Source organism: Trachurus japonicus, chromosome 18 (genome assembly GCF_045865225.1).
Source record: "Trachurus japonicus isolate A0001 chromosome 18, Traja_1.0".
NCBI classification, from domain to species: Eukaryota; Metazoa; Chordata; class Actinopteri; order Carangiformes; family Carangidae; genus Trachurus; species Trachurus japonicus.
This window is the reverse complement of record NC_140924.1, coordinates 11,563,343-11,590,090: the sequence shown is the minus strand read 5'-3', so window position 1 is coordinate 11,590,090 and position 26,748 is coordinate 11,563,343. Positions and strand designations below refer to the sequence as shown.

General features: G+C 41.2%; 3 protein-coding genes across 11 annotated transcripts in view; 2 read left to right on the top strand and 1 right to left on the bottom strand.

Moving 5' to 3' along the window:
• LOC146968777 (ankyrin repeat domain-containing protein 46) overlaps positions 1-3,602 on the top strand; it is a 5,541-nt gene extending 1,939 nt beyond the window's left edge. Inside the window, exons 2-4 of the mRNA XM_085759541.1 lie at positions 704-1,046; positions 1,847-2,005; positions 2,782-3,602. Of these exons, the coding sequence (XP_085615667.1) occupies positions 736-1,046; positions 1,847-2,005; positions 2,782-2,998 (687 nt within the window). The 5' untranslated portion in view covers positions 704-735 and the 3' untranslated portion in view covers positions 2,999-3,602. The remainder of the gene's footprint in view (positions 1-703; positions 1,047-1,846; positions 2,006-2,781) is intronic.
• Positions 3,603-5,231: 1,629 nt separating this feature from the next.
• On the bottom strand, positions 5,232-12,796 carry vbp1 (von Hippel-Lindau binding protein 1). Its single transcript, XM_085758943.1, has 6 exons — positions 12,684-12,796; positions 8,997-9,121; positions 8,813-8,879; positions 8,604-8,702; positions 7,582-7,720; positions 5,232-6,123 (listed from the first exon to the last, which is right to left on the bottom strand). The coding sequence occupies exons 1-6, from the start codon at positions 12,765-12,767 to the stop codon at positions 6,047-6,049; spliced, it is 591 nt and encodes a 196-aa protein (XP_085615069.1). The 5' UTR covers positions 12,768-12,796; the 3' UTR covers positions 5,232-6,046.
• A 4,900-nt stretch (positions 12,797-17,696) lies between these two features.
• The window catches only part of phka1a (phosphorylase kinase, alpha 1a (muscle)), a 38,264-nt gene continuing 29,212 nt past the window's right edge, over positions 17,697-26,748 (top strand). For 7 of the 9 annotated variants that reach the window (XM_085759966.1, XM_085759963.1, XM_085759965.1 and 4 more), the window contains exons 1-6: positions 17,697-17,967; positions 21,723-21,881; positions 22,745-22,792; positions 23,946-24,114; positions 25,045-25,127; positions 25,337-25,417. In XM_085759966.1, the coding sequence (XP_085616092.1) occupies positions 17,890-17,967; positions 21,723-21,881; positions 22,745-22,792; positions 23,946-24,114; positions 25,045-25,127; positions 25,337-25,417 (618 nt within the window). In that variant the 5' untranslated portion in view covers positions 17,697-17,889. The remainder of the gene's footprint in view (positions 17,968-21,722; positions 21,882-22,744; positions 22,793-23,945; positions 24,115-25,044; positions 25,128-25,336; positions 25,418-26,748) is intronic. The other 2 variants (XM_085759968.1, XM_085759967.1) reach the window with 1 other exon arrangement.

The window sequence follows — 26,748 nt, the reverse complement described above, 5'->3', positions numbered from 1 at the left end:
TCATTGAGTGCCATTGACGTATATATATGTCAAAGTTTTCTGCTGCTGGTAAAGGGGGGAGAGGAGAGGGTGAGGGGGCAGCAACTGCAGGAGGAGGAGTAGGAGAGCAGGCATCACTCTGCAGAGTAGGACTCCTACTTGTTGTATTTTAGTTGTTGTTTTTTTTTGTACAATGAAAAAACATGTGAAATGAAATTTTCAGATGTCTTACATGTTTTTGAAGCCAAAATTAAAACGGATAAATCACTGTTTTTCTTGAGAGACTCTTTCACAAAAATGCATTTTTCTCAGCTTCCTAGAAAAAAAAGTGGTCTTTTTGGTGCAACCAGGCTCTATTCAACTTAAGATAAATCAAGAATGGAACAAGGTACAAACAAATGGTTTTTTCCCTAGTTAAATAGAGAGTCTCCTCTTTCCTTTGAGCTATTTGGTGTTTTCAGAGTCATAGGACAAAATATTCTGTGGGTCTTGAAATATTACTCAAAATGGCCTGAAACGCTGGCACATGGCACTGACCATTTTGGCACTGACCAAAAGGGCTGGCACTCAATGAGTTAACAACAACTAGACCTGAACACCTTGGTTCCTCACCAGTCGGTCAGAACTGAAGAAGAAGGATGGATGAAGGTGAAACTTCTTCAAGAGTCCACATCCAACCCAGTCGACCCAGGTCCGACCTTCCCTCTGCTCTTCCTCTCTGCAGGTACGCTGGAATTTTCTGACACCCACTCGGACATGTCCTATGTCTTCATCAACGACTCGTCGCAGACCAACGTGCCTCTGCTGCAGGCCTGCATCGACGGGGACTTGCCGTTCGCCAAGCGGCTCCTGGAGACGGGATGCGACCCCAACATCCGCGACAACCGGGGCCGCACGGGCCTGCACTTAGCCGCCGCCCGCGGCAATGTGGACATATGTCGCCTGCTGCACAAGTTCGGCGCCGATCTGCTGGCGACGGATTACCAAGGAAACACGGCGCTGCATCTGTGCGGCCACGTGGACACCATCCAGTTCCTGGTGTCCAACGGGCTGAAGATTGACATCTGGTAAGAGACGTCTAATGATTCATTGATGTTTCTTTACCCACAAGTCTTTGCAGTTTTATGTTTATTTAATGAATCGTTGATCAGTTTACAGCAAAATAGTGAATCTTCATATTTGAATGGAACAAAAATACTTCAACATTTCTGACACAGCCGCCTCACCCAATCTGTTCCCTTCCTCCATCCTTCCTTCTTTCCATAATCCTTTTTTCCTTCCTTCCTTCCTTCCTTCCTTCCTCTTTTGATCCAATTGACCTGATCTGTTCCCTCCCTCCATCTTTCTTTCCTTCCTTTTTCCTTTCTTCCTTCCTTGAACGAATCTGTTCCAACTTCCTTCCCTCCATCTTTCTGTCCTTCCTTTTTCCCTCCCTTCCTTCCTTCTTTCCCTTCTTCCTTCCTTCATTGAACGAATCTGTTCCCTCCCTCCATCTTTCTTTCTTTCCTTCCTTTTTCCCTTCTTCCTTCCTTGAACGAATCTGTTCCTTCCCTCCCTCTTTCTTTCCTTTTTCCTTCCCTTCCTTCCTTCTTCTTCCTTCCTTCAACAAATCTGCTCCCTCCCTCCATCTTTCTTTCCTTCCTTCTTTCCACAATGGCTGTTTCTTTACCCACAAGTCTTTGCAGTTTTATGTTTATTTAATGAATCATTGATCAGTTTACAGCAGAATAGTGAATCTTGATATTTGAATGGAACAAAAATACTTTAACATTTGTGACACAGCCGCCTCATCCAAGCAAAGCCTTTGGAAAACCAACGTAAATAGAAAGAGGAGTGTAGATGTTAACGTCCACTGTTTGTCCTGCAGTAACCACAATGGATCGACTCCTCTGGTGCTGGCGAAGAGACGCGGCGTCAACAAGGACGCCATCCGTCTGCTGGAGGGGCTGGAGGAGCAGGAGGTGAAGGGCTTCAACAGAGGACCCCACTCCAAACTGGAGACCATGCAGATGGCCGACAGCGAGAGGTGAGCAAGGGAAATTAATTTTTCCACGTAGAAGAAGGTCGAGCTCAGGTCCTGATTAAGTTTGCGGGGCCGTATTGTCTCTCTTTTTTCGATCCGTCAGCTCCAAACTCACTCGTCTGCACCTCGATTACGGACCACAGCGTGGTTTTACACAGCATCATTTAACTCGGGTGAAGGAATAACAACAGTCCCGATAGAGATCAGTGGGCACTGTTGCTGCTCTGTTTTTGAAATTTCCGGGTTTGATTCTCGTGTCGGACGTAGCGCTCGCACTCTTCCAGTGACGCTCTGACCAATCAGTGGAAGGCAGTCGGCTGACATCACATTATAGTATCGCTTCGGCTCGCTTGGAACCAGGGCCGAGGAGGTACTAAAAATAGTACCTGGTACCAGGTACTAGGGCTAGTGGAAAAGCAAAAAAAGCGGGCCGTGCCGCGCTAGTGGAAAAGCGCCATAGTTTCCGAGTTCAACGCCGTTCAATTCGTTATTGACAAGTCAGAGCTCGTTTTTTTTCCGACTTCCGAGTTGTTTTGAACGCAGCATAAATCTCAAGCCCCAAACGGGAGTATTTTTGGGCCGATCTGAGTACCTACCCCCGAGGCAGGGAAAAGTTCCTGTAAATGTCCCTTTAGGGGACGTTCCTGCAGTGGAGACACACCAACGGCTCCGGCCTCGTAAAATGACCCCAAAGTTCCTGCAGAGGAAACACACCTTTTGTGTGCAGCAATGTTGAGTCTCCCTAACCGTGTGTGTGTGTGTGTGTGTGTGTGTTGCAGTGCGATGGAGAGCCACTCCTTGCTGAACCCCAACCTGCAGAGCAGCGAGGGCGTCCTGTCCAGCTTCAGGACGACCTGGCAGGAGTTTGTGGAGGATCTGGGCTTCTGGCGCGTGCTGCTGCTGCTGGTCGTCATCGCCCTGCTCTCCCTCGGCATCGCCTACTACGTCAGCGGCGTGCTGCCCTTCTCCACCAGCCAGCTGGAGCTCGTGCACTGAGGGGACGACGACGACGACGATGATTATGATGATGATGATGATGAACAACAAGCATGATGTAGTGAAACATAATGAAGTGAAGTTCTGCTTTCGGCCGTTTGTACACGACAGAAACTCAGATTTTTTTTGTTCATCTGCAGCCCAGATCTCATGTTTGTCTTTTTGTCTGTTAAAGGGGAACATCATCATGTCGTATTGTTTAGCTAAACTTTTATTTTTGAAAAAGCAGTGATCCAAAAGTCAGTTTTAATTGAGTTTTGAGTGGTTGTGAGTTGATTAACAGAAAGAGCCAGGACCAAGTTTAACATATCCCCTTTAGAAGTCACTGAAAACACAACTCACACTCTTGAAACCTAACATTTCTGTCTTTTATTTTGACGGTTAAACAGGAAGTTCTCTCGATCCCCAAAAGTTCAAACTGCTTTTGGAAAAAAATGTATTATGTTTTGTTGAATGCAGTCATATATTAGTAATATTTCCTTGTTTTCTTTCCCTGTTACAAGCTGTATATTGCCAATGTTTTTTTTACCTTTTGTTTTATTTTATTTCTTTTGGTCCAATCTCTCCGTTGTGTTATTTATCAAATATATTCTTCATTAACGTCCTTTTCTTTTCTTATCGTTATGTTTTATGTTACAACAACCTCCCTTCGCTTTGTCTTTAATTAACCTGCACTTATCATCTAACGACTGTGTGTGTTTCCTCTGGTTGTGATAAGTGAAGGCCGATCGGTTCGCTGACTTTGTGTCGTCTGCTTTGCGTCCAGACTTAGAGAAGCACCTTGACTGTGTGCCTTTTGCCTTTTCGACTCAAGTCTTCATGTCTCACAACGGTCCATCGACGTCCTCGCTGAAGCACGCAGCTTTGTGGCATTAAAAATCTAAAATCCACCGTATTGTCATAAAAACACCCCATTATAATAATAATAATGAAAGGCACAACGCTTATTAATGATTACGTTGGCAGATTTAAATGTTTTTTTGTTGTTTGTTCATTCATGTCCTTTAAAAAAAAAACATGTAGATTTTATTTTTTGTCGTAGATTTTTCCACTCTTTGATTTTCTGTGAACAATAACCCTTCGAAGTACATGCTAATTTAATGTGAGGAATAAATAAAATCATGTGTCTGAACGACTCTGGTCTCCATGACGACTGTTAACTTTCATTTTTAAGTGTCACTTAGTTCAGTTCGGTTCAGTTTCTGACGGCTACTTCCCGTCTCCTGTCTCTGGTACCATCTTTTAACATCCGCATTTCACTGGTTTTCTGCACCAATAAGGCAAAAATTCACCAATTGTTTCGATCAATATTGAAATCAAATTCTTGTTTTAGCTGATACTTAATTAACACACTCAGAAATAATAATTAAAAAACAAAAAAATTATAACCTGAGGAGGTAAAAAATATATATATAGGGAAAAAAAGATAGGGTTTGTCTTTTATGACATAAATAAGTACAATACATTTAATTGGTAAATCTTATGGGAAAATATATTTAGTTTTATTTGTTTACTAAATATTGGCTTGGAGTGCAAAAGACAGAAACAGTACGGAAAGCCAAATGTGTCAAAATTCACTTTCACCTTCATTCACTGAACTAAGGGATGTAAAGTGTGAGCTGCCAATCAGAGAAGAGGAAAGACCGCAGTTATAAAGCATGAAATAGCTGAAAGTTAACTAAAATTATAATGTATATGTATATATATATATATATACACATTTTAGTTAACTTTATACAATATAAATATATACGTATATAAATCACAATTATTTAATATGATCCCTCATTTCAAAACCAAAAGTGTTCCTGTTATACACGATGTCCATTAAATATATAGGATCTTGTCATAAACATTTTTGTTGCAGTAACAGATATTATTTTTTACTATTATTTATTGCTATTTACTAAATACTATTTAATAAACATATGGTGCAGTCTACAGTTCATGAGACAAATTATGACCCTTCTGGGCTTCCATACAACAGCTGAAAGCTCTAGATAACAGAAGGTAGATGTCTGGTCTTGAGCTTGTCCTGTGTTTATTCTGCTTCTGTTTCACCATTTTATTTTTATTCTACATCCAGTTTAATGTTGTTTTTTCTCCACCTTTTATTAATTTCAGTATTTTTCCTTTTGTTTTGGACTTTGTCGCCTGCAGATTCTCGACTCCAAACCGTCTCTCTCTTCCACCTCGTCGTGTTTGAGGAAATAAACACCACATCTCACGGCCGTTATCTCTTTGCCCAAATGTTCTTCTTTTTACTTCATTCATTGTTTAATGAGTTACAGTGAGAGACAAATAAATACAGACAGAAGAGCGGCAAAAAGGAGGAAGAAGAGGAGGAGGAGGTGGTGAAGAAGAGACGATGGAGTGTGGACAAGTCAAGGGACGGAGGAGGAGGACGACAGTGAAAGTCCTGAAGTGAAAACCACACGGTGAAACTCCTACGAGCCTCGCGCTGTGGTGCATTATGGGAACTGCGTGTTTGCTCAAATCTCAAAACTCAAATCCCACATGAATAAACTTGTAGCAGGCTGAGAAGAAGAAGTAGAAGAAAACAAGGAGGAAAAAAACTGCAGAGAGGAAAAGACGATGCGAGAGAACCCTCACTAATAATCTGCCAGAAATTATAATAATAACAATAATATACTGAAATCATTAAAAAGAATACAAAAATTGCCTCTTTGCCTTTTGTTTTTTTTGTTAGTTTTTTACTTGAAAAAATACTTTAAAAAGTAACAAATCAACAGAGAACAGTCGTGGTGGGGGGTCGGAGCTCGGCCCGACAGAGGACGCACAGCAACACATCCCATCAGCGTTTTAACGGATTCACCTGAACGCATCACAATCAAAACCATTTTTTCACGCCCTCTAAAGGCCGAGCTCTGAGGGGGGAGGAGAGGGGGAGTGGGGGACATACACATGACAGAGGGAGGAGGGAAGAGGAGGAGGGAGGGGTTGTTTTTTTTTTTTTATTGTAATTGACTAAAGAGATGATGGTTTAGCATTAAGGAGGGTGTGTGTGTGGACGCCGTCTCGTCGCCATTAAGACTTTTCTGCGGATTTGAGGAGGTTTTCTTTGCTCCTTCTCTTCACGTCCCAGTTGTAGACTCGCGCCATGTCTGAGGAGAGCGCCGGGTTAAGGAGAACACGGTCCTGCGGAGAAAATACAAACCAACACAACCAACACAACCAACAACAACTAGGGATGTCACGATTATTATCAGAGAAATAATCACGGTATTACGATTATAGCATTAATTAATTTCACTACACTATCAATGTGTAAAATCAAATGTAGTCAAATTACATTAATTTTACACAAAGTATTAATATTGGACCAATTATGAGAAGTGTTTGAAAGAGTGCTGAAGTCATTAATTGTCATTGATACCAAATGTTTAAGTTTATTTTAATCTTTTTTTTTTATTACAAATGACACGCTGGCATTTAAAGGGATACGCCAACATTTTTTTTCGTGTCTTGCCTCACTCCCGAGTCCATGACCAGCAGATAGACATCATCCTTTTGACTGTGCGTGCAGTAACAAGTGAGATAGAGCCGCATCGCCCGTAATTAGCTTACCTCAAACGCTGGAAGTGTATCGGTAGTGTTAGCCTGCCTCCACCTAAAGTCATCAGAGATACTCTTAAGCAACTCTAAACGGAAACCGGCGGGCCGATCTTCGTCTCAGAGCTGACAAAACTCTCCGGTAAGGCATCTTGAGCGGTCAAATGCTGGTAACGGGACGAGATCGGTCAAAACGGAGGGTTCAAGCAAAGACTGTTTATTTTGGTTCAAGCTAGCTACATCGAGGGTAGGTTAGCTTCCTATTTCAAAGTAAAAGCACAAATTATACCGTCATGGTTTTCTGTATGTAAAGGGCAACGGGTGTTTTATTTTGTGAAAGTAACCGGAAGTGCGTTGGTCACAACGGCTAGCTTGAGTAGCGCCGAATTCGTACGAACAAAATTGTAAACAGCTGGTATTTAGACAAATTAACGACACACTGCTGATCTAAGCGGCTACTTTCTCACCTAAAAATGTTTGAAATGTTGATAAAGTGATATATTTACAGAGTTTAGAGCTAAAATGAAATCAGCTTCTGACTGATGATTTCGGCTCGGGTAGGAGGCAGGCTAACACTACCCATACACTTCCAGCGTTTGAGCTAAGCTAATTACAGGCGATTCGGCTCTATCTCCCTTGTTACTGCACGCACAGTCGAAAGGATGGTGTCTATCTGCTGGTCATGGACTCGGGAGTGAGGCAAGACACACACAAAAAAAAAATGTTGTCGTATCCCTTTAAATTCCTACCAATTCAATGCTACAGTACATTAAAAAAAAATGAACCAGTATCTGTGCGTTTACCTTTACTTTGGCGCACATCTGCCGATATGGTTCCAACATAATCTTCTTTTGGAAAATGACGTATTTAGAAACCTTTATGATTAATTAATTGTGGCGTTTAATACCGCGATTAATTGTGAAAACAAGTGATTGTGACATCCCTAACAACAACAACAACAACAGCAAGGTCCCAAACGTCGGAGAGCTGAAGCCGCAGTGGAAGGATACTGACTTCGACGGTGGTGAACTGGTCACGCAGGAAGTCCAGATCGTCCACGAGCGTCTCCAGGTTACGAGACGCCGTGGACAGGTTCTTCTCGAGCAGAGCCTGGGCTTCATCGATGTCGTACTCTAACATGACGTTGGCCTGGGAGCGGAGGGAAAAACAGTTTAAAAAGGGTGACGGAAAATGAAATAATAAATCACATAAAAGAGAAAACTGAGGCCTCGTCCACACAGAAATCGTTTGTGTGACAGGAAATTACTTTTTTTGGTAACTAACTCTTCATTTACACTGAAAGTCATATTATTATTGTTGAGAATCTATATTTTCCTTCTTTGAAATGGTCAAATTAAAGCCCCAGTGTGTAACTTATTTGGCTTTTTATTAGCAAAAATCAAATATTGCTTTCATAAATACGTATTTCACTGAAGTGGAATCACAGCCGCATACAATGAAAGCTTTCTCGTACCTTAGAATGAGTTGTTACAAGTCGTTACAAATACATAAGTGGGCAACGCACCGAACCGAGGCGGCCATGTTGCATCGCCATTTTTTTACGCTGAGTGGCAGCGTGACCGTAGGTAACCACGGAAACTGACCAGAGCTGTCGGCTCGGGGAGAAAGTTTTCCAGGTAGCGCCTGTTAAAACTGTCACCACTGTGTAGTGTGAGGAAGGACGGAGGCACCGATGTTGCATTCAGGTGCAGTCAGGCAGACGGCCGTCGGCAAACCAACCGGATGTCGTTTTACTCGACGAGAGAAAGACGGTAAAACGTGGGTCAGGTAAACAATACCACATCACCATGACAACATATTGTCCTGTATTGTTTTGCCTCGTGCTGGCGGACCACTTGTTTACATAGACACTTGTTTATCCTGTTACATGCAGCGTCTGTTGTCTGTCTGACGTCTGCCCGATTTCACGTGAATGCAACATCAAGAATACGTTCAGATATGCAACTGCACCGCTAGATGGGGGGAATTCCTACATATTATAACTTAAAACTCTGATCCGAGCTGGACTCACCCCTAACCATAGGCAGACTTTGTCGGTGGGCGGCACCGAGGCCTTGCAGTAAACATTGTCAGCCAATAGGAAGTGAGTCTCCATGGGCTCTGTGGTTTCCTGGGGGAAACAAACAAACTTGTTCAAAATCCATTCATTCTTTTCTTTTTTTTTTCCAATTCGATTTCAGTCCGTAACATTTCAAAGATCCACGAAAAACCCTCACACACCTTTTTCTTCTGCATGTGTCGGAGGATTTCTAGCGTCTGTGTGATTTGTGGGATCTGGTTTTTCAACCTGAAGAAAAGAGGAGATTTAGTCAAGACGGGGATAAAGCAAACAGAGATTTATGACACTGCTGTGGGTATTTTTATTGATTAAATGTGTGTGTGTGTGTGTGTGTGTGTGTGTTACCTGAGTTTCTTCTGAGACAGGTTGAGCTCCATGTATTTATATTTCTGGTACTGTTCGTCCAGCCTCCTCAGAACCGCGTCTGCCGTCTCGTTGCCGGGCTGCTTCATAAAAGACTCGACATCCTCCTGTAGAAAACCGACAGAGCAAACACATGAAGGATCAACAAAGGTTTGTTTTTAAAGAGGTACAGGCAAAGTATTTCCAGAACAGGATACACAATCTCTCTCTGGGGGGAAAGACTTGAATGTTGCAACACAAAACACAACACAGTGGGAGTCGAACAATACAAATTCAGCCAAAATTACACACCATAACTATTAAAACCAAATGGGATAGTTCAACATTTTTGCAAATTGGCCCATTGCCATAATCCCTATAGTCATAGCAGTAGGTTCGTTACCTTTAATTGTCGGTGCAAGCTATTTTTAGAACGGCGGAGCAGAGCCGTGAGATGCTCAGAGCTACACTACGGAGGCTCATGGGATTTCTTGGTTTCCCTCATCAAATTCATCAAATACACAATCCAACAACTCCAAAACGCTGTGGTGGACAAGTTGTGACCTGCACATTCACCACGCTATGAGATAATAACACAACGTTACCAGACAGAGTTGTTTTAGAGGGAAATTCAGAGACTGCTTGATGAAAAACTGCCCCGACGGGAACGTGTATCAGCGGTTTTGCATGAATTTACCTCTAAAACAACTCTGTCTGGTAACGTTCTGTTATTTAGTGATGGGTCTTGCCGTGCCGAGGCTTCGAAGCGCGCGTCGAGTAATCCAGGAAGTATTTTGTGAAGCGCGTATCGAAGCGTGTATCGATGACGTATGAGATGACGTCCCAAGCCTCGCCGGCCCGTTGCTCCGCCTACTGGTTCAGGAAGCGGTTCGCGATTTGGTGCGCTATTCGAAATAGGAGGCTCAGTGAAACGCAGTGGAGGTTCCCCTGCATCCTGTGTTATTTCTGCATCGATTGCAACAAGTGTTTCAACAGTACTATCTATATCTATATTCTGAATAAAAATTATTCCACAAGTTCAACTAACAAGCGCATTCACTGCCCACAACCCTCGTTAACAGAAGTGTAACGGAGATCCGCAGGTATAGTCACAGTCACGACTCACGAGGTACCAGTAAGGTGCGGACACAGTGTGTCGCGGTTAGCGAAACGGTTAGCATCGTTGCCTGCGGTGCGGGAGATCCGTGTTCGAGTCCCACTCAGAGCAAACTTGGAATTTTTTTTTTTATAGACAGTCTATGGCATACATGGGCATTTTACGGCCCGCGGGCCACACCCGGCCCGCATGCCGTCTCAATCCGGCCCGCGAGCCGAAGTGCGAGCCGAACTGTTATTATGACCCGATTGCTTTTATTACGTTGATGCGCACTAATCAGCTGTTTGAAACAGTGACAGCCCTGTTAGAACAGGAGCCTGCACATCACAGACAGAAAGTAACAACGTAACCTCCTCCAGGTAGAAGATCTCCTGCAGGACCGGCTGCTCAGTCTCTTTCTCTGTCAGACACCAGAGCTCCGACGGAGGAGGGAGAGGAGCCGCTCTGGTGCAGCTTTTCTCCACAGCGGAGTTTCTGACCACCGGGACCGGGCCGGTGTTTCACAACCCTCCGTCAGCCGAATCATAATTGCTAACGGTTACAAAGCCCCATCACGGCACCTAATTATTAGCAAACTGTGATTAAAAGAGCATTTTATGAGATCGCTGGGTTTTCTGACGTGATCGACCATATGACTGATTGTAGCCACGTGCGTCTGAAGCCTCCATCCACCAACGGCTACGCTTGTAATCAAATCAGTCTTTTTTTTTCATGTTGGTGCTGTTAGGCAGCAGCAAAGGAGTATTGTGTTTCTTCGTAAATAAAAGGTTATCTACACAAATAGAACAGTCTCACTGAATCAGAACTGAAAAGGATCTGAGTGCTTAATTATAATATTCAGGTGTCTGTGAACATTATTAATTGGTGCAGTCATTTATGGTCAGTAAGTTTTGTTAAAACAATCTGCCTTGAGTCCATATTTATATCATAATACAGCATGTTTCTTCAGTGATCTGTGATGGATATAAGTTGAAAATGTGATTACATGGATTGTGGGCTGTCAGCCTATTGTAATGCAATCATTTCCACCAAATATATGTAGTTATATAGGCTAATATATAATTATATATAATTCAGCAATAAATATTTGATGTTTCAATTTGATTTCGAATCGTGTGGCCCTTCACTCATTTTATCGGAGTCAGTGTGGCCCTCTGGAAAAAATAATTGCCCACCCCTGGTCTATGGCCTGAACAACATCGGTCACACAAGCTTATTGTCCTCACCCTCATTCCCACTTTCTCTTATGACTCTTTATGGACACAAATGTCCTATTTAAACCAGTACAAAGTTCAAAATATACGTCTATCTACAGACCACTAATTTCATTGTGATGTTTTTTTTTGGCCAGTAGATGGCGTAGTAGAGCAAATGAAGCCCCACGAAGCTTTGTGCTTGAGTGAACCAATTTGATGAAAAGCTTCAATGCTTCATGAGGCTTCATTTGGCCATCACTACTGTTATTATCTCATAGCGTGGTGAATGTGTAGGTCACAACTTGTCCACCACAGCGTTTTGGAGTTGTTGCTCACGGCTCTGCTCCGCCGTTCTAAAAATAGCTTGCACCGATAATTAAAGGTAACGAACCTACTGCTAAAACTATAGGGATTATGGCAATGGGCCAATTTGCCAAAATGTTTAACTATCCCTTTAAAAAAAAAAGTTCTCATATACAAGACATAGGTAGAAAGAGGTTTAGCAGTACCTTGACATGTTTCAAAGGTATACTTCTGAAGATGGAAGTATCGTGTCAAAACATGTCAAGGTACTGCTAAACCTCTTTCTATGAGAACTTTTTTCAACTAGACACTATGACATTTGGATACTCGATTTGGGAAAATTATAACAAACATTTTTCTCATTTTGGCAAAACTTAACCAGGAGATTAACCAGTCTTGGAAATAAGGGTTAGTTGCAGCAGTTACTAAAGAGTCTGGTGGATTATTTTAATCTTCTTGTATCAAAAAAACTGAACATAATTAGGTTTTCAGCAAATTCATGCCTTTTGACAACCAAGAAGAGACCTGACAGCCAATAATACGCCTGTTGAAGTACTTATATTTATCATCTTTGGGTATAAACCCCAGTTTTCATAAATTAACTCACTCGTTGTGTAATTATTGATGTACTTTATTCTGTATTTAGATCTGTACTGGGTCTTTTATAGCTACTTTATCAGATGAAAGAGGAGGAGGTTGTAGCTGCTGCCACCGTTAAATGTTACACAGAGTAAAAAAAAAAAAAGCTGCTCGTTAATGAGCTAACAGCTAATAAATATTTATATTTTTGATAAACACGTGGGGAAAATGTCGAAATGAGAAGCAGCAGCTCGAGCACCGGCGGTCTGCGATGTCCATAGAAGGAGATGAGCAGCCGCCCAGCCTGCACACACACTCCTATAACACACACTCACACTCACTCACACAGCAGATTAACTGTTAGCGGCTAGCGGCTAGCAGCTAGCAGCTAGCATGACGCGCCCTAGCAGCGGATACTTCAACTTAATAAAAAGTTGTGGAATCGAGCAGGAAACAGCGGACAGGCAGAGAGACGGAGAGCCGCGGTTCACGCACCACAAACGCCGCCTCCGGGATCCCGAGGTGTCGCCTCTTCGTCGCCTGTGCGGCGGCGTTGCTGTTGTCTATGGTGGCTGCCATCTTGGAAAGAGAGGCTGCTGCTTCCTTCCTCACGCCCCAAGTCCCAGCGTCTGGAGAAGAGCGCGGAGGCTCTGCTGCCCCCAGCGGCCGCAGCGCGCTACTGCAGGCAGGAGACGGTACTACACTACAGTACTACACCCTGATGGAGTTTTTACTGTAATAAATTACACTTTAGAGATTGGATTAGATTAGATTAGATTAGATAGATAGATAGATAGATAGATAGATAGATAGATAGATAGATAGATAGATAGATAGATAGATAGATAGATAGATAGATAGATAGATAGATAGATAGATAGATAGATAGATAGATTAAAAAGTACAACTTGTAAGAAGCAGTTTGATTTGGCATGATGGTTGGAAGTAACTTGGTTTGTGAAGTATGAAAAAATATATAGGCTATAAGTCTAGCTCTCTCAAATATATAAATATCTATAATAAACGGACAGCTTGAAAACATTATCACATATAGGCCTATTAATAAAGATGACGTTATATCTGAAGAGTAAAAGTGTAACTTGTTAACAGGAGGCTGAATGACATGAAAAGGCTGAGAAATACCTGAATTGTTAAAGATAAGCGTAAATTAATGTGAAAGTATGATACATTCAAAAAAAAAGTGAGACGATCAAAATTGCTGACGAATGGGCATAAATGTTGGAAATTATGAGGAAAAAGTTTAAATCTTTCGAACTAAAAATGTAAAGGTTGAAGAGGTGGAAAAGCCAAAAGTCGGATCATGAAGAAGCTGCAAATCCTGACATGTCCATTAAATTAAGAGAACAAACTGAAATCTATGAGCAAAGGATAAATTGTCGGAGACATTAAATAATGCCAAAGACAGAGAGAGAGAGAGAGAGAGAGAGAGAGAGAGAGAGAGAGAGAGAGAGTGAGATCTAAACAAAGCTACCTTTACATCCTACAACAATTACTTTTAATTGTTCTTTTTTCCCCTCTTCTTCTTTATTTTCTTCTATCTATCTATCTATCTATCTATCTATCTATCTATCTATCTATCTATCTATCTATCTATCTATCTATCTAGCAGCACTTTTACTTTTGTTGTATAATAAAATGACCCTTTGACTTTTGACTTTCTTCTCCTATTTCTTCCCTTTCCTTTTAAATGTAGGCTATTTTTCTGTTTTTGATTTTAATGTATTTCTATGTCTCTGTAAAGCAAATTGCCTGGTGTATGATTAAATAAATTTGCCTTACCTTGCCTGGACTTCTATTGTTATTAATAATGGGCTGAACTGATTTACCCTTAAATTAACACTTTGAGTCATTCAGGATGAATACAATTGACTGCAGTTTTTTTTGTGCAGTTTTACAAAGTGGTGGTGAGTCAACAAAAAAGGGCGACTTTAGCACTCAACTCATGAGATAAATGTAAAGGAATATAATTGTAATGGATAGTGTATGAAGCACAGAATGTCTGTATTCAGTAAAAAAAAAAAAAATACACACAGTAAACGTAAAATTAATTTCCCCCATGCAAAAATAAATCCATACTCTTTATGAGTTTTGCAAAAAATCATAGATGTTTTATTGTAGGCCTAATTGTGTGGAGTGTGTAAAGGAATTGAAAACAGTAGGAGCCATGATTTTCGCTAGATGGCGCAAAAACAGCTGCTCCGTTTCCTGCCGCTTCAGAAAAAAATAAAACGTCTTTATTTTATACAAGTTGACTGTAACTGCGGTCAAGTGAGCGATTGATAGCTATAACATCCGCACCAACATTTTGAGTGCGCCCGTGTCATGGAGCTTACGGCGAATGAGTCCACTGAGAAAGTCAGCACTTCCGGTTTTCAAAATAAGACGACAAAGGCAATCTATCCTAAAGGAGGAGGGGTGGGTGTCAAAGTTGCCTTTTTATTTACACCGAACACAGTTTAATACTCAATTTTTATGTAGGCCTATGTATGTGAGAGAAACAAATATCCATGTTGGACACTTATGGAACATGAAAACAGAAAATCATATTTAATACACAACAAAAAGACATATCACCAAAGTTCTTCTAGGCACCACATGGTTTGAGCAAGAAGAAACTATAGGAGTGGGAAATGAATATTCCTGGAAGTCGATTCAAACACGAAAACATGGCAGACCATCAACAAATATTTGCACTTACACAGAAAAAAAAATCACAAAAAGTCACTTGAGAATAATCTCTTTTCTGTTTTCCTTAAATTATTTTCTCTTTTTTATTGTTGTAATCTCACATCAGTTGTCTCACCCTAAACCTGTGATATTTTAAGTTGGCAAAAATGAAATTTGCTGGTGTGAGTTGATGTCTATTGGACTTTTTGACCCTGATGCAGTTAATTCAAATAGTTGTAGATTAGAGCATTGCAGAATTACACATGTATGCAGCAGAAGAGCTGTGCTTGTCATAGAATATGGATGATGTAATGCTAGTTATGTAGGGACTAGTTGAAACTCACAATTTAGGTAAACACCCTTTGAAATGCAATAGCCTACATGTGTATTTTGACAAAAAGGTTGAAATGTGTCTATTTGACTTGGAAACAACAGAATTGTCATCTAAATAACGTTGAAATGTAGGCCTATTACCGTCTATTAGCCGTTGAAATGACGTCAGAACTTATTTAGTAGTATTTGTATATATCTTTATTCTATTCTTTTAGTATATGTGTATGTATCGTATACGGTATGCATATTTCCTTTTTGTATATAGCTAGTATCTTTTGCACTAGAATATTTTAATTCATTCTATTTTATTTTATTTTATTTTCTTATTCTATTCTCTTTTTGGTACTTTTATGTTTGCACCTGACACCAAGACAAGTTCCTCGTGCTGTAAACTGACCTTTACTGCTCTTGGCAATCTGAAAAACTTTAATTTCAGCACCTCAGATAGACGTGAAATAGACGTCAAAATGTTTACTGGGTACTTGCCCTTATAATTCTTATACGTTTTTAATGTAGTTCTCATATTTTACAAAATGAAATCTGAATACATTTAACATTGACGTTTTATTTTGAAAACCGGAAGTTTCCCACTTGATTCTGTGCGTCTGCCATAACGTCTGTAATAGGGGCGCACTTAAAATGTTGGAGCGGCTGCTTCACTATGCGAAAACGAGAGACGGCTGTTGACTGTAGTTAGTAAACCATTCAGCTGGGAAGTGCATTGATAAAACAGTAAATCTACTTTACTTGCTGACGTGCGACTGTTTGATTTTGTTTTTGTCTCAGTTTGCTTCCTGGTTGCATCTGATCGGGTTGTTCTTAACACTTCCGGGAAACAGTTGCATAACATTTCTAAAGTCGTTAACTTTTCCCTAAATGTGTGTTAACAACGTGGGTCATTAAGTTCATCCTTGACTTTTATTTGCTTCACTAGTGTAGGAAGCTCCATGCAAGAACTTCCATCAGGGTCAAGTTATCCTGAACGAGGAGGAAGACTTCCGCTTTCGAAATTCAAAATAAAACAATGATTAAACTAGGCTATATCCTTCAGTGAAAGTAGCTATAGCAAAGTTATTCAATATATGGATGGTTTATAAACCGTCTTTGGCTATAGGGAAAGTATGTTCATAACAGTGAAAGTGAGAATTAAACTATTTCATTTAATTTTTTTCATATTGGTTGTAATGAATTGCAGACATAAAGTGTATTTCTTGTTTGAGAGGGCAAGCTATTGAAAGCCAAACAGGTCATAATTGTAAACACAGCATTTTACACATGTAAGATATAAAATATATATTCTTGTTAAACCGTTTTTGTATACTGTGGTCTGCTGCAAGGATGTGGGCAATTTATCAAATTGGATTTTCAATTATAGGCTAATTTTGGCCTCCAACTTAGACAACTGGAAAATAGAAATGATAACTGAGAAAAAAAGACAGGAATAGTTGTGTGCCTGCAGCAATTTCATAACTTAACGAAGTTTGGCCTTGGCCAACATATGCACACCATCATCTTTTGTTGCCCTTTTTTGCCTTTGCACTTAAGCACTTTAACTGATGAACGCTGTGTGAATTGCAGCTATATCAACAATTTACAGCATGAATCATCATTTCTTGATATTATTTCTGCTGTGCGTTGATGCACAGACCTTGTAGGCTACATTATTTCATGAATGTTGTAAAAAAAAACATCAACAACTTGTGTTTTCAAGAAATTAAAATGAACAACAGAGTTTTTGTTGAAATGCTTTTAATTTTCAGTACTCATTGAGACTGAATTTAAAAAAACGTAAAGACTATTACATGTGAACAGGTTTAACAGGTTTACTTAAACAGGCCTCCCAGAAGTTCCTGGGAGGCCAATGTTGTAATGTTTTGTGTTTTATCTGTAGTGCAGTGGTTCCCAACTTTTTTTGGCTGGTGACCCCATTTTGACATCACAAATTTCTGGCGACCTCATGTCCGTCACCGTCAATCAAGATGCACCAGCTCAGATGTTTTTATATGCTGCATTTTATTTGAACTCGATTTATATTCAAGAAAGTGAAAGTATAGAATACAGTTGTTTAAGATTATGTGTGGTGTTTTTAATCCTAATTTAAAAAGAATAATAATTAGTTCAAAAATATATTTTTATCAGTAATTTTTTGTAATCAATTACTAGACATTTTAAGTGACCCCATTTGGATTCCAGGCGACCCCACATGGGGACCCGACCCCAAGGTTGAAAAACACTTCTGTAGTGTATCTTTATTTAGCAAAATATTAATGTGTTGTAGCCTATGTTGTGCGCAACAATTTTACCCTTGGGTACCTTTAAAAACAGTTATAATATGAAAACTGACCCGTTTGTCTTTCCATACATTTTAGTCGAACAGCGGTCGATTTTTTTTGTGCTTTTATTTTGAAGGCAGCATTGCAGCGCTTCCGGTCCAGCTGCTGTTACCTGTCTCCAACTTACCGCTGCCTCCTCAGGTTACAACCAAACTCTCCCCTGTCTCTACCGCCGTGAAGCTGCTCTCATGACAGCCGAGCAGCAGCAGCAGCAGCTCCTCTGGTCGCCGTGAACGTCGCCTCCTCCTCTGTCACCGGCTGTTGTTGTGAACTTTTGAAAAGAAATGACTTTTACTGTCGAGGATTTAACAAGTTGTTGAACTGAACTGAACCTTTGACTCGTCACCATGAGAAGTAGGAGCAACTCGGGCGTTAAACTGGACAACTATGCCCGGATGGTGCAACAAACTATCCTGAGACACCAAGTAAGGTGTTTTAATTCTGCATTTTCGTGTGTATGCATCTGTTAACTAAGTGTAATGTTTGAATAAAGCTTTATTTTGAACGGAAGCAGCTGTTATTTCAAGTGCAGACAGGTTATGTCAACTAACTAGGTAATTCGTGTGTTTTCATGCATGCAGGAGGTGAAGTAAACTGATATTTCGCAACACAACAGTGCTCTTTCAAACACATTTGTGTGTGTGAACAGCATGTAATGAAGCTGTGGAGTTGTGGTACTTGTTTTGTAACATCCGTGTGTGTGTTTTTGAACACTGTGCACTAGGTAATTGCTTTACTCTGATATCTTCTGGGAAGGATTTGCATAGATTTCAGTAGGCTACCTGCTGGCAGTAACTCCCCCCACCACCACCACTACCACCACCACCACCACCACCCCTACCCCCAGCTCAGCTCAGGGTTCAACCAGTAGCCTATTATATATATATGGGTTCTTCCAGACCAAACTGGTGGAAACACTAAAAGTCACACCACAACAACCTCACTTCTACCCACAAACTTTCACCTCAACGTAATCTAATCCCCTCAATCAGTGTCTGTCACCCCTTTATTGTCTTCCAATGACCCCCCAGGATCCTTCTTCTTCGCATAGTCAGAAACTGAAGACATCAACAGTTGTCATATTTTTCTTGGTGGAAATAATATGCAGAGATAAAAACATTAAAGCCCCAGTATGTAGGAATTCCCCCCATCTAGCGGTGCGGTTGCATATCGGAACGTATTCTTGATGTTGCATTCACGTGAAATCGGGCAGACGTCAGACAGACAACAGACGCTGCATGTAACAGGATAAACAAGCATCTATGTAAACAAGTGGTCCGCCAGCACGAGGCAAAACAATACAGGCGTGACAATATGTTGTCATGGTGATGTCGTATTGTTTACCTGACCCACGTTTTACCGTCTTTCTCTCGTGGAGTAAAACGACATCCGGTTGGTTTGCCGACGGCCGTCTGCCTGACTGCACCTGAATGCAACATCAGTGCCTCCGTCCTTCCTCACACTACACAGTGGTGACAGTTTTAACAGGCGCTACCTCGAAAACTTCCTCCCCGAGCCGACAGCTCCGCTGAGTTTCCGTGGTTACCTACGGCCACGCTGCCACTCAATGTAAAAAATGGCGATGCAACATGGCAGCCGAGGTTCCATGCGCCCCCCCCTTGTATATTTGTAACGACTTGTAACAACTCATTCTAAGGTACGAGAAAGCTTTCATTTGTATGTGGGTGTGATTCGACTATAGTGAAATACGTATGAAAGCAATATTTGATTTTTGCTAATAAAAAGCCAAATAAGTTACATACTGGGGCTTTAAGTTGTATGTAGGTTAAGTGTCTTATCAGTCAGCCAGGTCATGGTAGTTGTTAAGCTGAAGGCAACTGGACTTCTTTTTCAGTTCTTGAAGATGGTTCGATCCAAAAGGCTTCTTCAGTTCTAACTTCAGAGTTTTTCTTGAAGACTTGATGAACTGTTCTTGAAGTTCTTGAAGATGTTGGAAGAAATGTCCTCAAGAACTTCAAGAGCAGGTTGTCAGTCACGTCTCAACAAAAAGGCTTCTTCAGTTCAAAATTGTTCTTGAAGACACAACGTCCCTGTTCTTGAAGTTCTTGAAGATATGGGAAGAAACATCCTTCAGAACTTCAACTTAAGGTCTTTCGCCTGTCAACTAAAAGGCTTCTCCTAGGAATGACCCAATCACATTTTTTCCCCCCACAAGTCCAAGTCATTTGATTTTGAGTATCTGCCAATACCGAGTCCTGATCAGGTACTTCAGCAACGCAGTAAAAAAAAGAAGAAGAAAGAACTCATCCAAGTTATCCCTTAAAGTGATACGCCAACTTTTTTTTTCGTGTCTTGCCTCACTCCCGAGTCCATGACCAGCAGATAGACACCATCCTTTCAACTGTGCGTGCAGTAACAAGGGAGATAGAGCCGTATCGCCCGTAATTAGCTTAGCTCAAACACTGGAAGTGTAGAGGTAGTGTTAGCCTACCTCCTACCCAAGCTGAAATCAGCAGTTAGAAGCTGATTTCATTTTAGCTCTAAACTCTGTAAATATATCACTTTATCCACATTTCAAACATTTTTAGGCAAGAAAGTAGCCGTTTAGATCAGCAGTGTGTCTTTAATTTGTCTAAATACCAGCTGTTTACAATTTTGTTTGGATGAATTCGGTGCTACTCAAGCTAGCCGTTGTGACCAACGCACTTCCGGTTACTTTCACAAAATAAAACACCAGTTGCCCTTTACATACAGAAGTGCTTTTACTTTGAAATAGGAAGCTAACCTACCCTCGATGTAGCTAGCTTGAACCAAAATAAACCATCTTTGCTTGAACCCTCCGTTTTGACCGATCTCGTCCCGTTACCGGCGTTTGACCGCTCAAGATGCCTTAACGGAGAGTTTTGTCAGCTCTGAGACGAAGATCGGTCCGTTTAGAGTTGCTGAAGAGTGTCTCTGATGACTTTAGGTGGAGGCAGGCTAACACTACCGATACACTTCCAGCGTTTGAGCTAAGCTAATTACGGGCGATACGGCTCTATCTCACTTGTTACTGCACACACAGTCGAAAGGATGGTGTCTATCTGCTGGTCACGGACTCGGGAGTGAGGCAAGACATGAAAAAAAAAAGTTGTTTTGGATCAAACGCAAAACATCTTCAAAACATCTTCTAGAACTGAAAAAGAAGTCCAGCTCTAGCACTTAACAATGAAGGTAAACATTGTAGGATCCATCTGGATAGGACACAGATCAAGGATCGCATCTTCGTCCTTGCTTCAGCAGTTGTGTTTTGGATTTTGTGAGGATGGTGACAGGTAGAGTAGTAGTAGGGGGTTGATCCTGCATCATTGGAGGCTGACAGACTTGGACTTCATTCGCAGTTGACTGGAAACTAGATGAAAGTTGAGATGAAATCTGAAAGTGGGCAAACGTGGTATGAAGTCACCCTTGAATCGGTCCCAAATGGCCGTCGGCCAGACTGCAGTTGTATACAGCTCGCTGCCCAGATGGATCAGTGCACTAATGGCCAAATCTGGTCACTGGGTGTGTTAACATGCTCACTAGTATCCTGGTTATCGTTGGGTGTTTGGAGTGATTTGCTGCAGAAACCCTGGGTACTGTTATTATCATGTATACAGAGGTTTTGCTTGTACCAATGCCAAATCCAGAGTATGATTGGAGAACTGAACAAGGCTCAAAATCAGGAAGTATTAAATGAACTCACAGCCAATGTTTTTCTGTTGCTGAGTCATGGATAGTTCATTTAGAACGATAAATCCATTGGTAGTAAAGCTTTCTGTTCTTGCTGATTTGGCACTTGGGAGGTCAGAGATTTGTAGTGGGTTGGGTTGCCTTTTAAACATCTATTAAATCAGTGAAATAACTGACATCTTTTCAGCCAATTCAGAACTGAAGGGTTAGGTATATTGAGCCCCAACAGCAAGGACTGCTTACTGCTCACGTCCTTAGGTTTGTTTTGTTGTTATGAAGAGCTGTTGTCAGACAAATGGCAACATACCTTTTTATAGTAGGAAGGAATGGGGCTTTGGGGAAATGTAGTTCTACAGGTCCTCATTTCTTCTTGTTCCATTGATTTTGGCGACTTGGAACAATTTAAATTCATATCATACATAAATTCAGGGATGTTCTATTGGTTGGTTGTCCAAAGAGTCCCATTAGTTGATGTTGACCACTGACCTCTTGTGTGTGTGTGTGACAGGATCCGGTCAGTGGTCTTCTTCCAGGCAGCCCGGACCACCCGGACGCCTGGGTGAGGGACAATGTTTACAGCATCGTGTCGGTGTGGGGCCTGAGCCTGGCCTACAGGAAGAACGCCGACAGGGACGAGGACAAGGCCAAGGCCTACGAACTGGAGCAGGTAGACGGACGTAACATTGACACTTAAAGGGATAGTTCACCCAAAATTGAAATTTCACTCATTATCTACTCACCCTCATGTCGACTAAGGGCTGGGAGAAGTTTCAGAGTCCTCTGTGGCTTCTCTGAGTTACAGGGGGTCTCGGCGTACCAGTGCATGTCCATATGACGGTTGCAAATGGATACCAACTGTCTTCGTAACAAAAAGACACACCGAAAAACATCCAAATACCTCCATGCTGCTCGTCTGTAATGTCCGTCTTGTATTGAAGCCCCGAAATGCGAAATTGTCCCGAAAAAAATTAAATAAATCTATATTTCAAGCTTGTTTGTAGCGGAAGCTCCTCTTCCCGGTTCGTCACATTTGGACGAACCAGGGTCTGTCCTCTTCCCAGTTCGTCCAAATTTGAAATATATACTTATTTAATTTTTTTCGGGACAATTTCGCATTTCGGGGCTTCAATACAAGACGGACATTACAGACGAGCAGCATGGAGGTATTTGGATGTTTTTTGGTGTGTCTTTTTGTTACGAAAACAGTTGGTATCCATTTGCAACGGTCATATGGACATGCACTGCTACACCGAGACCCCCTGTAACTCAGAGAAGGCACGGAGGACTCTGAAACTTCTCCCAGCCCTTAGTCGACATGAGGGTGAGTAGATAATGAGTGAAATTTCAATTTTGGGTGAACTATCCCTTCAATTCCCTGAAGTGTCCAGTCGGTTCAGATGAGTCTACTGCTGCTGCTCTTTCCTTCTGCTGATGAAGGATCTCATGTTTCTTCCTCCTGGACACCGGGAACACTGTGGTCGACTCGGCATTTGACCGTCGCTCTCTTCTCTCTTTCTCCCTCTCTTCCAGAGTGTGGTGAAGCTCATGAGAGGCGTCCTCCAGTGCACCATGCGGCAGGTACGTCAGGTCGACAACACACACACATCTGTACCTCTGTGTGTTTGAGTCAACAAACACAGGAGTTGGACAGTGTCCCAGAAAAAAAAAAAAAACAGTAAATAAAGTAGAAGTCAATCCCTGCTGGTTCACTGTCTGAAGCCTCGGATAAACATAAAAAAATGTTGAATCAGTTCTATGGAGCCTCTGTTTCTAGGTAAACCAGTGAATTATATTCCCGTATTTTCATTTAATTAAACACTTTTTTAGACAGTGATCCGGTGTAAAAGAGGCAACTTTACCAGTATTAAAGGGATAGTTCAACATTTTGGCAAATTGGCCCACCTCGAAAACAACTCTGTCTGGTAACGGTACTGCTAAACCTCTTTCTACCCATGTCTTGTATATAAGGACTTTTTTAAAGGGATAGTTCAACATTTTGGCAAATTGGCCCATTGCCATAATCCCTATAGTCTTAGCAGTAGGTTCATTACCTTTAATTGTCGGTGCAAGCTATTTTTAGAACGGCGGAGCAGAGCCGCAAGCAACAACTCCAACACAAGTCGTGACCTGCACATTCACCACGCTATAAGATAATAACAGAACGTTACCAGACAGACCAGTTGTTTTAGAGGTAAATTCATGCAAAACCGCTGATGCACGTGTCTTCAGGGGCAGTTTTTCAGCAAGCAGTCTCTGTATTTACCTCTAAAACAACTCTGTCTGGTAACGTTGTGTTATTATCTCATAGCGTGGTGAATGTGCAGGTCACAACTTGTCCACCAGAGCGTTGTGGAGTTGTTGGATTGTGTATTTGATGAGTTTGATGATGAGGGAAACCAAGAAATCCCATTAGCCTCCCTAGCTTAGCTCTGAGCAGCTCGCGGCTCTGCTCCGCCGTTCTAAAAATAGCTTGCACCGACAATTAAAGGTAACAAACCTACTGCTATGACTATAGGGATTATGGCAATGGGCCAATTTCCCAAAATGTTGAACTATCCCCTTTAATAGACTGTGAAATCCTAGAACTGTCACTTGTCCATTAACCCCTACAGCTCTAGAAGATTGTAAATGTCTTTTATTGTTCGACTGACAGCTTTCTAATTGCTCTGGTCAGATACTCTGGTATTGGTTTGTTTGATCTCCAACACTTTTCCACTCTCTCCACCTTCAGCTGGATAAAGTGGAGAAGTTCAAGTACAGCAGACACACCTTAGACTCGCTCCACGCCAAGTACAACACCAGGACCTGCGCCCCGGTGGTCGGAGACGACCAGTGGGGTCACCTCCAGATCGACGCCACCTCGCTCTTCCTCTTCTTCCTCGCTCAGATGACCGCATCTGGTGAATACACAACAATTTTATTTATTTATTTATTCATTTATTTGTTTTTTTATTCTGCAATAATATAAAATAAAGTAGGGAAAAGGATCTTGTTTGAGCTCCAGATTGTGTCCAGATGTGACCTCATCCAATTAGGCTTCAGACAATATTCAGTTTAATCTCTCTGAGTGATTACGTTGTTATTGAATATTGCAATATTTCCCACCATGTGCTTTATTTTGTTTTCTTTTGTTTTTATTTTTCCAGTTTTGCAGTTCAGCACATCTGAAGCTCCTTTAGTAGTATAGTGTAGAATCAGAATCAGAAAACCTTTATTGTCCCCTTTAACAGACAGAGAAACATCAACGACAATCATACTCTCTTCCGTCTCTTTAATCTGGCTTTTATGTTATAGTCTCATAGTGATTTAATTTTATTCTATTTTACAGTTTTACATTCTTCTATTTTATTACTTTTTTCTCTCTTATTGTTATCTTTCTTTTGAGTGTTTTTTATATTTTGCCCTGTATTTCTATCCTGCATTTTATTTAATTCTATTTTATTACATTTTATTGTTGTTAAAAGTTGTTCTTTTTTTACTATTGCTATATTTTATTGTTGATTTTAATCTTCGTGCATTAGTCTCCATGTTATTCTTCTTGTTTCACCTCTTATATACTTTTTCAATCAAAATGTAAAGTACTTTGAACGGCATTTATTTGTTTGTTTGAAAGGTGCTATATACATAAAATTTGATTGATATATTGATTGTTACAATTGGTAAAACTAGATATCTTAAGTCTATAAATGAATATAGCACATTGTTATTGGCCGAGGGGTTTAACCGCTTTGGCAAATGAAACTTTTCTCAATTCAATAACATAATTACACATTGTACAAGACAACCCAGATAAAACAGTGTAATCGTGTGGTCTGTGCTCTTCTCTCCAGGTCTTCACATCGTCTACACGCAGGACGAAGTGGACGTGGTTCAGAATCTCATGTTCTACATTGAGGCAGCTTACAAAGTGGCGGTAAGTACACACACACACTCACTCACACACACACACTCTCTCTCTCACACACACACACACACACACTCTCTCTCACACACACACTCACACACTCTCACACACACACACACACACACACACACACTAAATAAACCAACAAAGTGTTCAGTGTTTCAGTTTGATGCATCCACACTGTCATGTGCTCTTCTGCTGCTGTTTCTGCCCCACAGGATTATGGGATGTGGGAGAGAGGAGACAAAACCAACCAGGGCATCACGGAGCTCAACGCCAGCTCTATTGGCATGGCCAAGGTTAACACACACACACGTGCACACACACAATTAAAGGACAATTCCGGGCAAATTCAACTCGGGACTGTATTTTCCTAACATTTTAGGTCTAAAAAAAGAAGGAATCTGAAGGTTTTCAGTTTAATGTCTCCTGTTTTGTGGTAGTTGTGTCTGTCCCCGCATCGCCACGGCAGCGATGAATGGGAGCGGATGCAAGTTCTGCTGCTTAGGCTGTTTACATCCCTCAAAGCCGTAGTTTTTTTCCACAGACAGCGTCAGGTGGCGACTCAAACATGCACCCAGAAGTTTGTTTACTTCGAGCAAGCCAAGAGTTGATATTCCTGTGTTTATGACACAAACGGGAGCTTCCGACTGCACGTGAACACACCGAGACTTTGAATTAGATCTAGTTTTACAAACATGTCGGCTTGCTTGAAGTAAATAAACTTCTCGGTGCATGTTTGAGGAGCCATCTGATGCTGTCTGTGGAAAAAAAATGCGGCTTTGAGGGATGGAAACAGCCTAAGCAGCGGAACTTGCATCTACTCCCATTCATTGCTGTCGTGGCGATGCGGGGACAGACACAGCTACCGCAAAACAGGAGCAATTAAACTGAAAATCTTCAGATTCATTCTTTTAGACCTAAAATGTTTGGAAAATACAGCCCTGAGTTGAATTTGTCCACAATTGTCCTTTTAAAAAAAACACACACACAAATATCCAGTGAATATGTGAATGTGTGCAGTGTGAGGAGGAGAAAGTGTGTGTGTGTGTGTGTGTGTGTGTGTGTGTGTGCAGCCGTCTCCAGACAGAACAGGTGCGCCAGTAAAAATCTCTGGCAGGGTACGAGGTGTCTCGTCGCTGCGACGGCCTTTACACTGACCTTTATCCAACCCTCACTCTGGGAACTGACTCTGGATCAGACTGGACGGCTTCTGTGTCGGAGCACAAGCAGCTCCGGTGTGTGTCCTGAACGCACCACGGACGAAATCTGGAAACAATTTATGGAGATTAGATTTTTTTGGGGGGGTTTTTTCAAATTTTTATTGAACATTTTTTGATAATAAATGTAATGTAATCTCATTCTGTAAAAAAAAAAAGAAAAAGAAAAAAGGGTAACACTTTATTTGACGCCTCTCTCTCTCCTAACGCATTATAACCTGAGTTATAATGAGTTATAATGCAGTTACAACACTGTATAACTATATTTATAAACACTCATAAATGATCATAATGCTTTATAACAATAATCACAACACACTATAAAGCATTTTATCATGACTTATAAGGTCAGGTGTTATAATACGTTATAATTGTTAAGTAACTTGCTGACAATACCCACATCGATAATA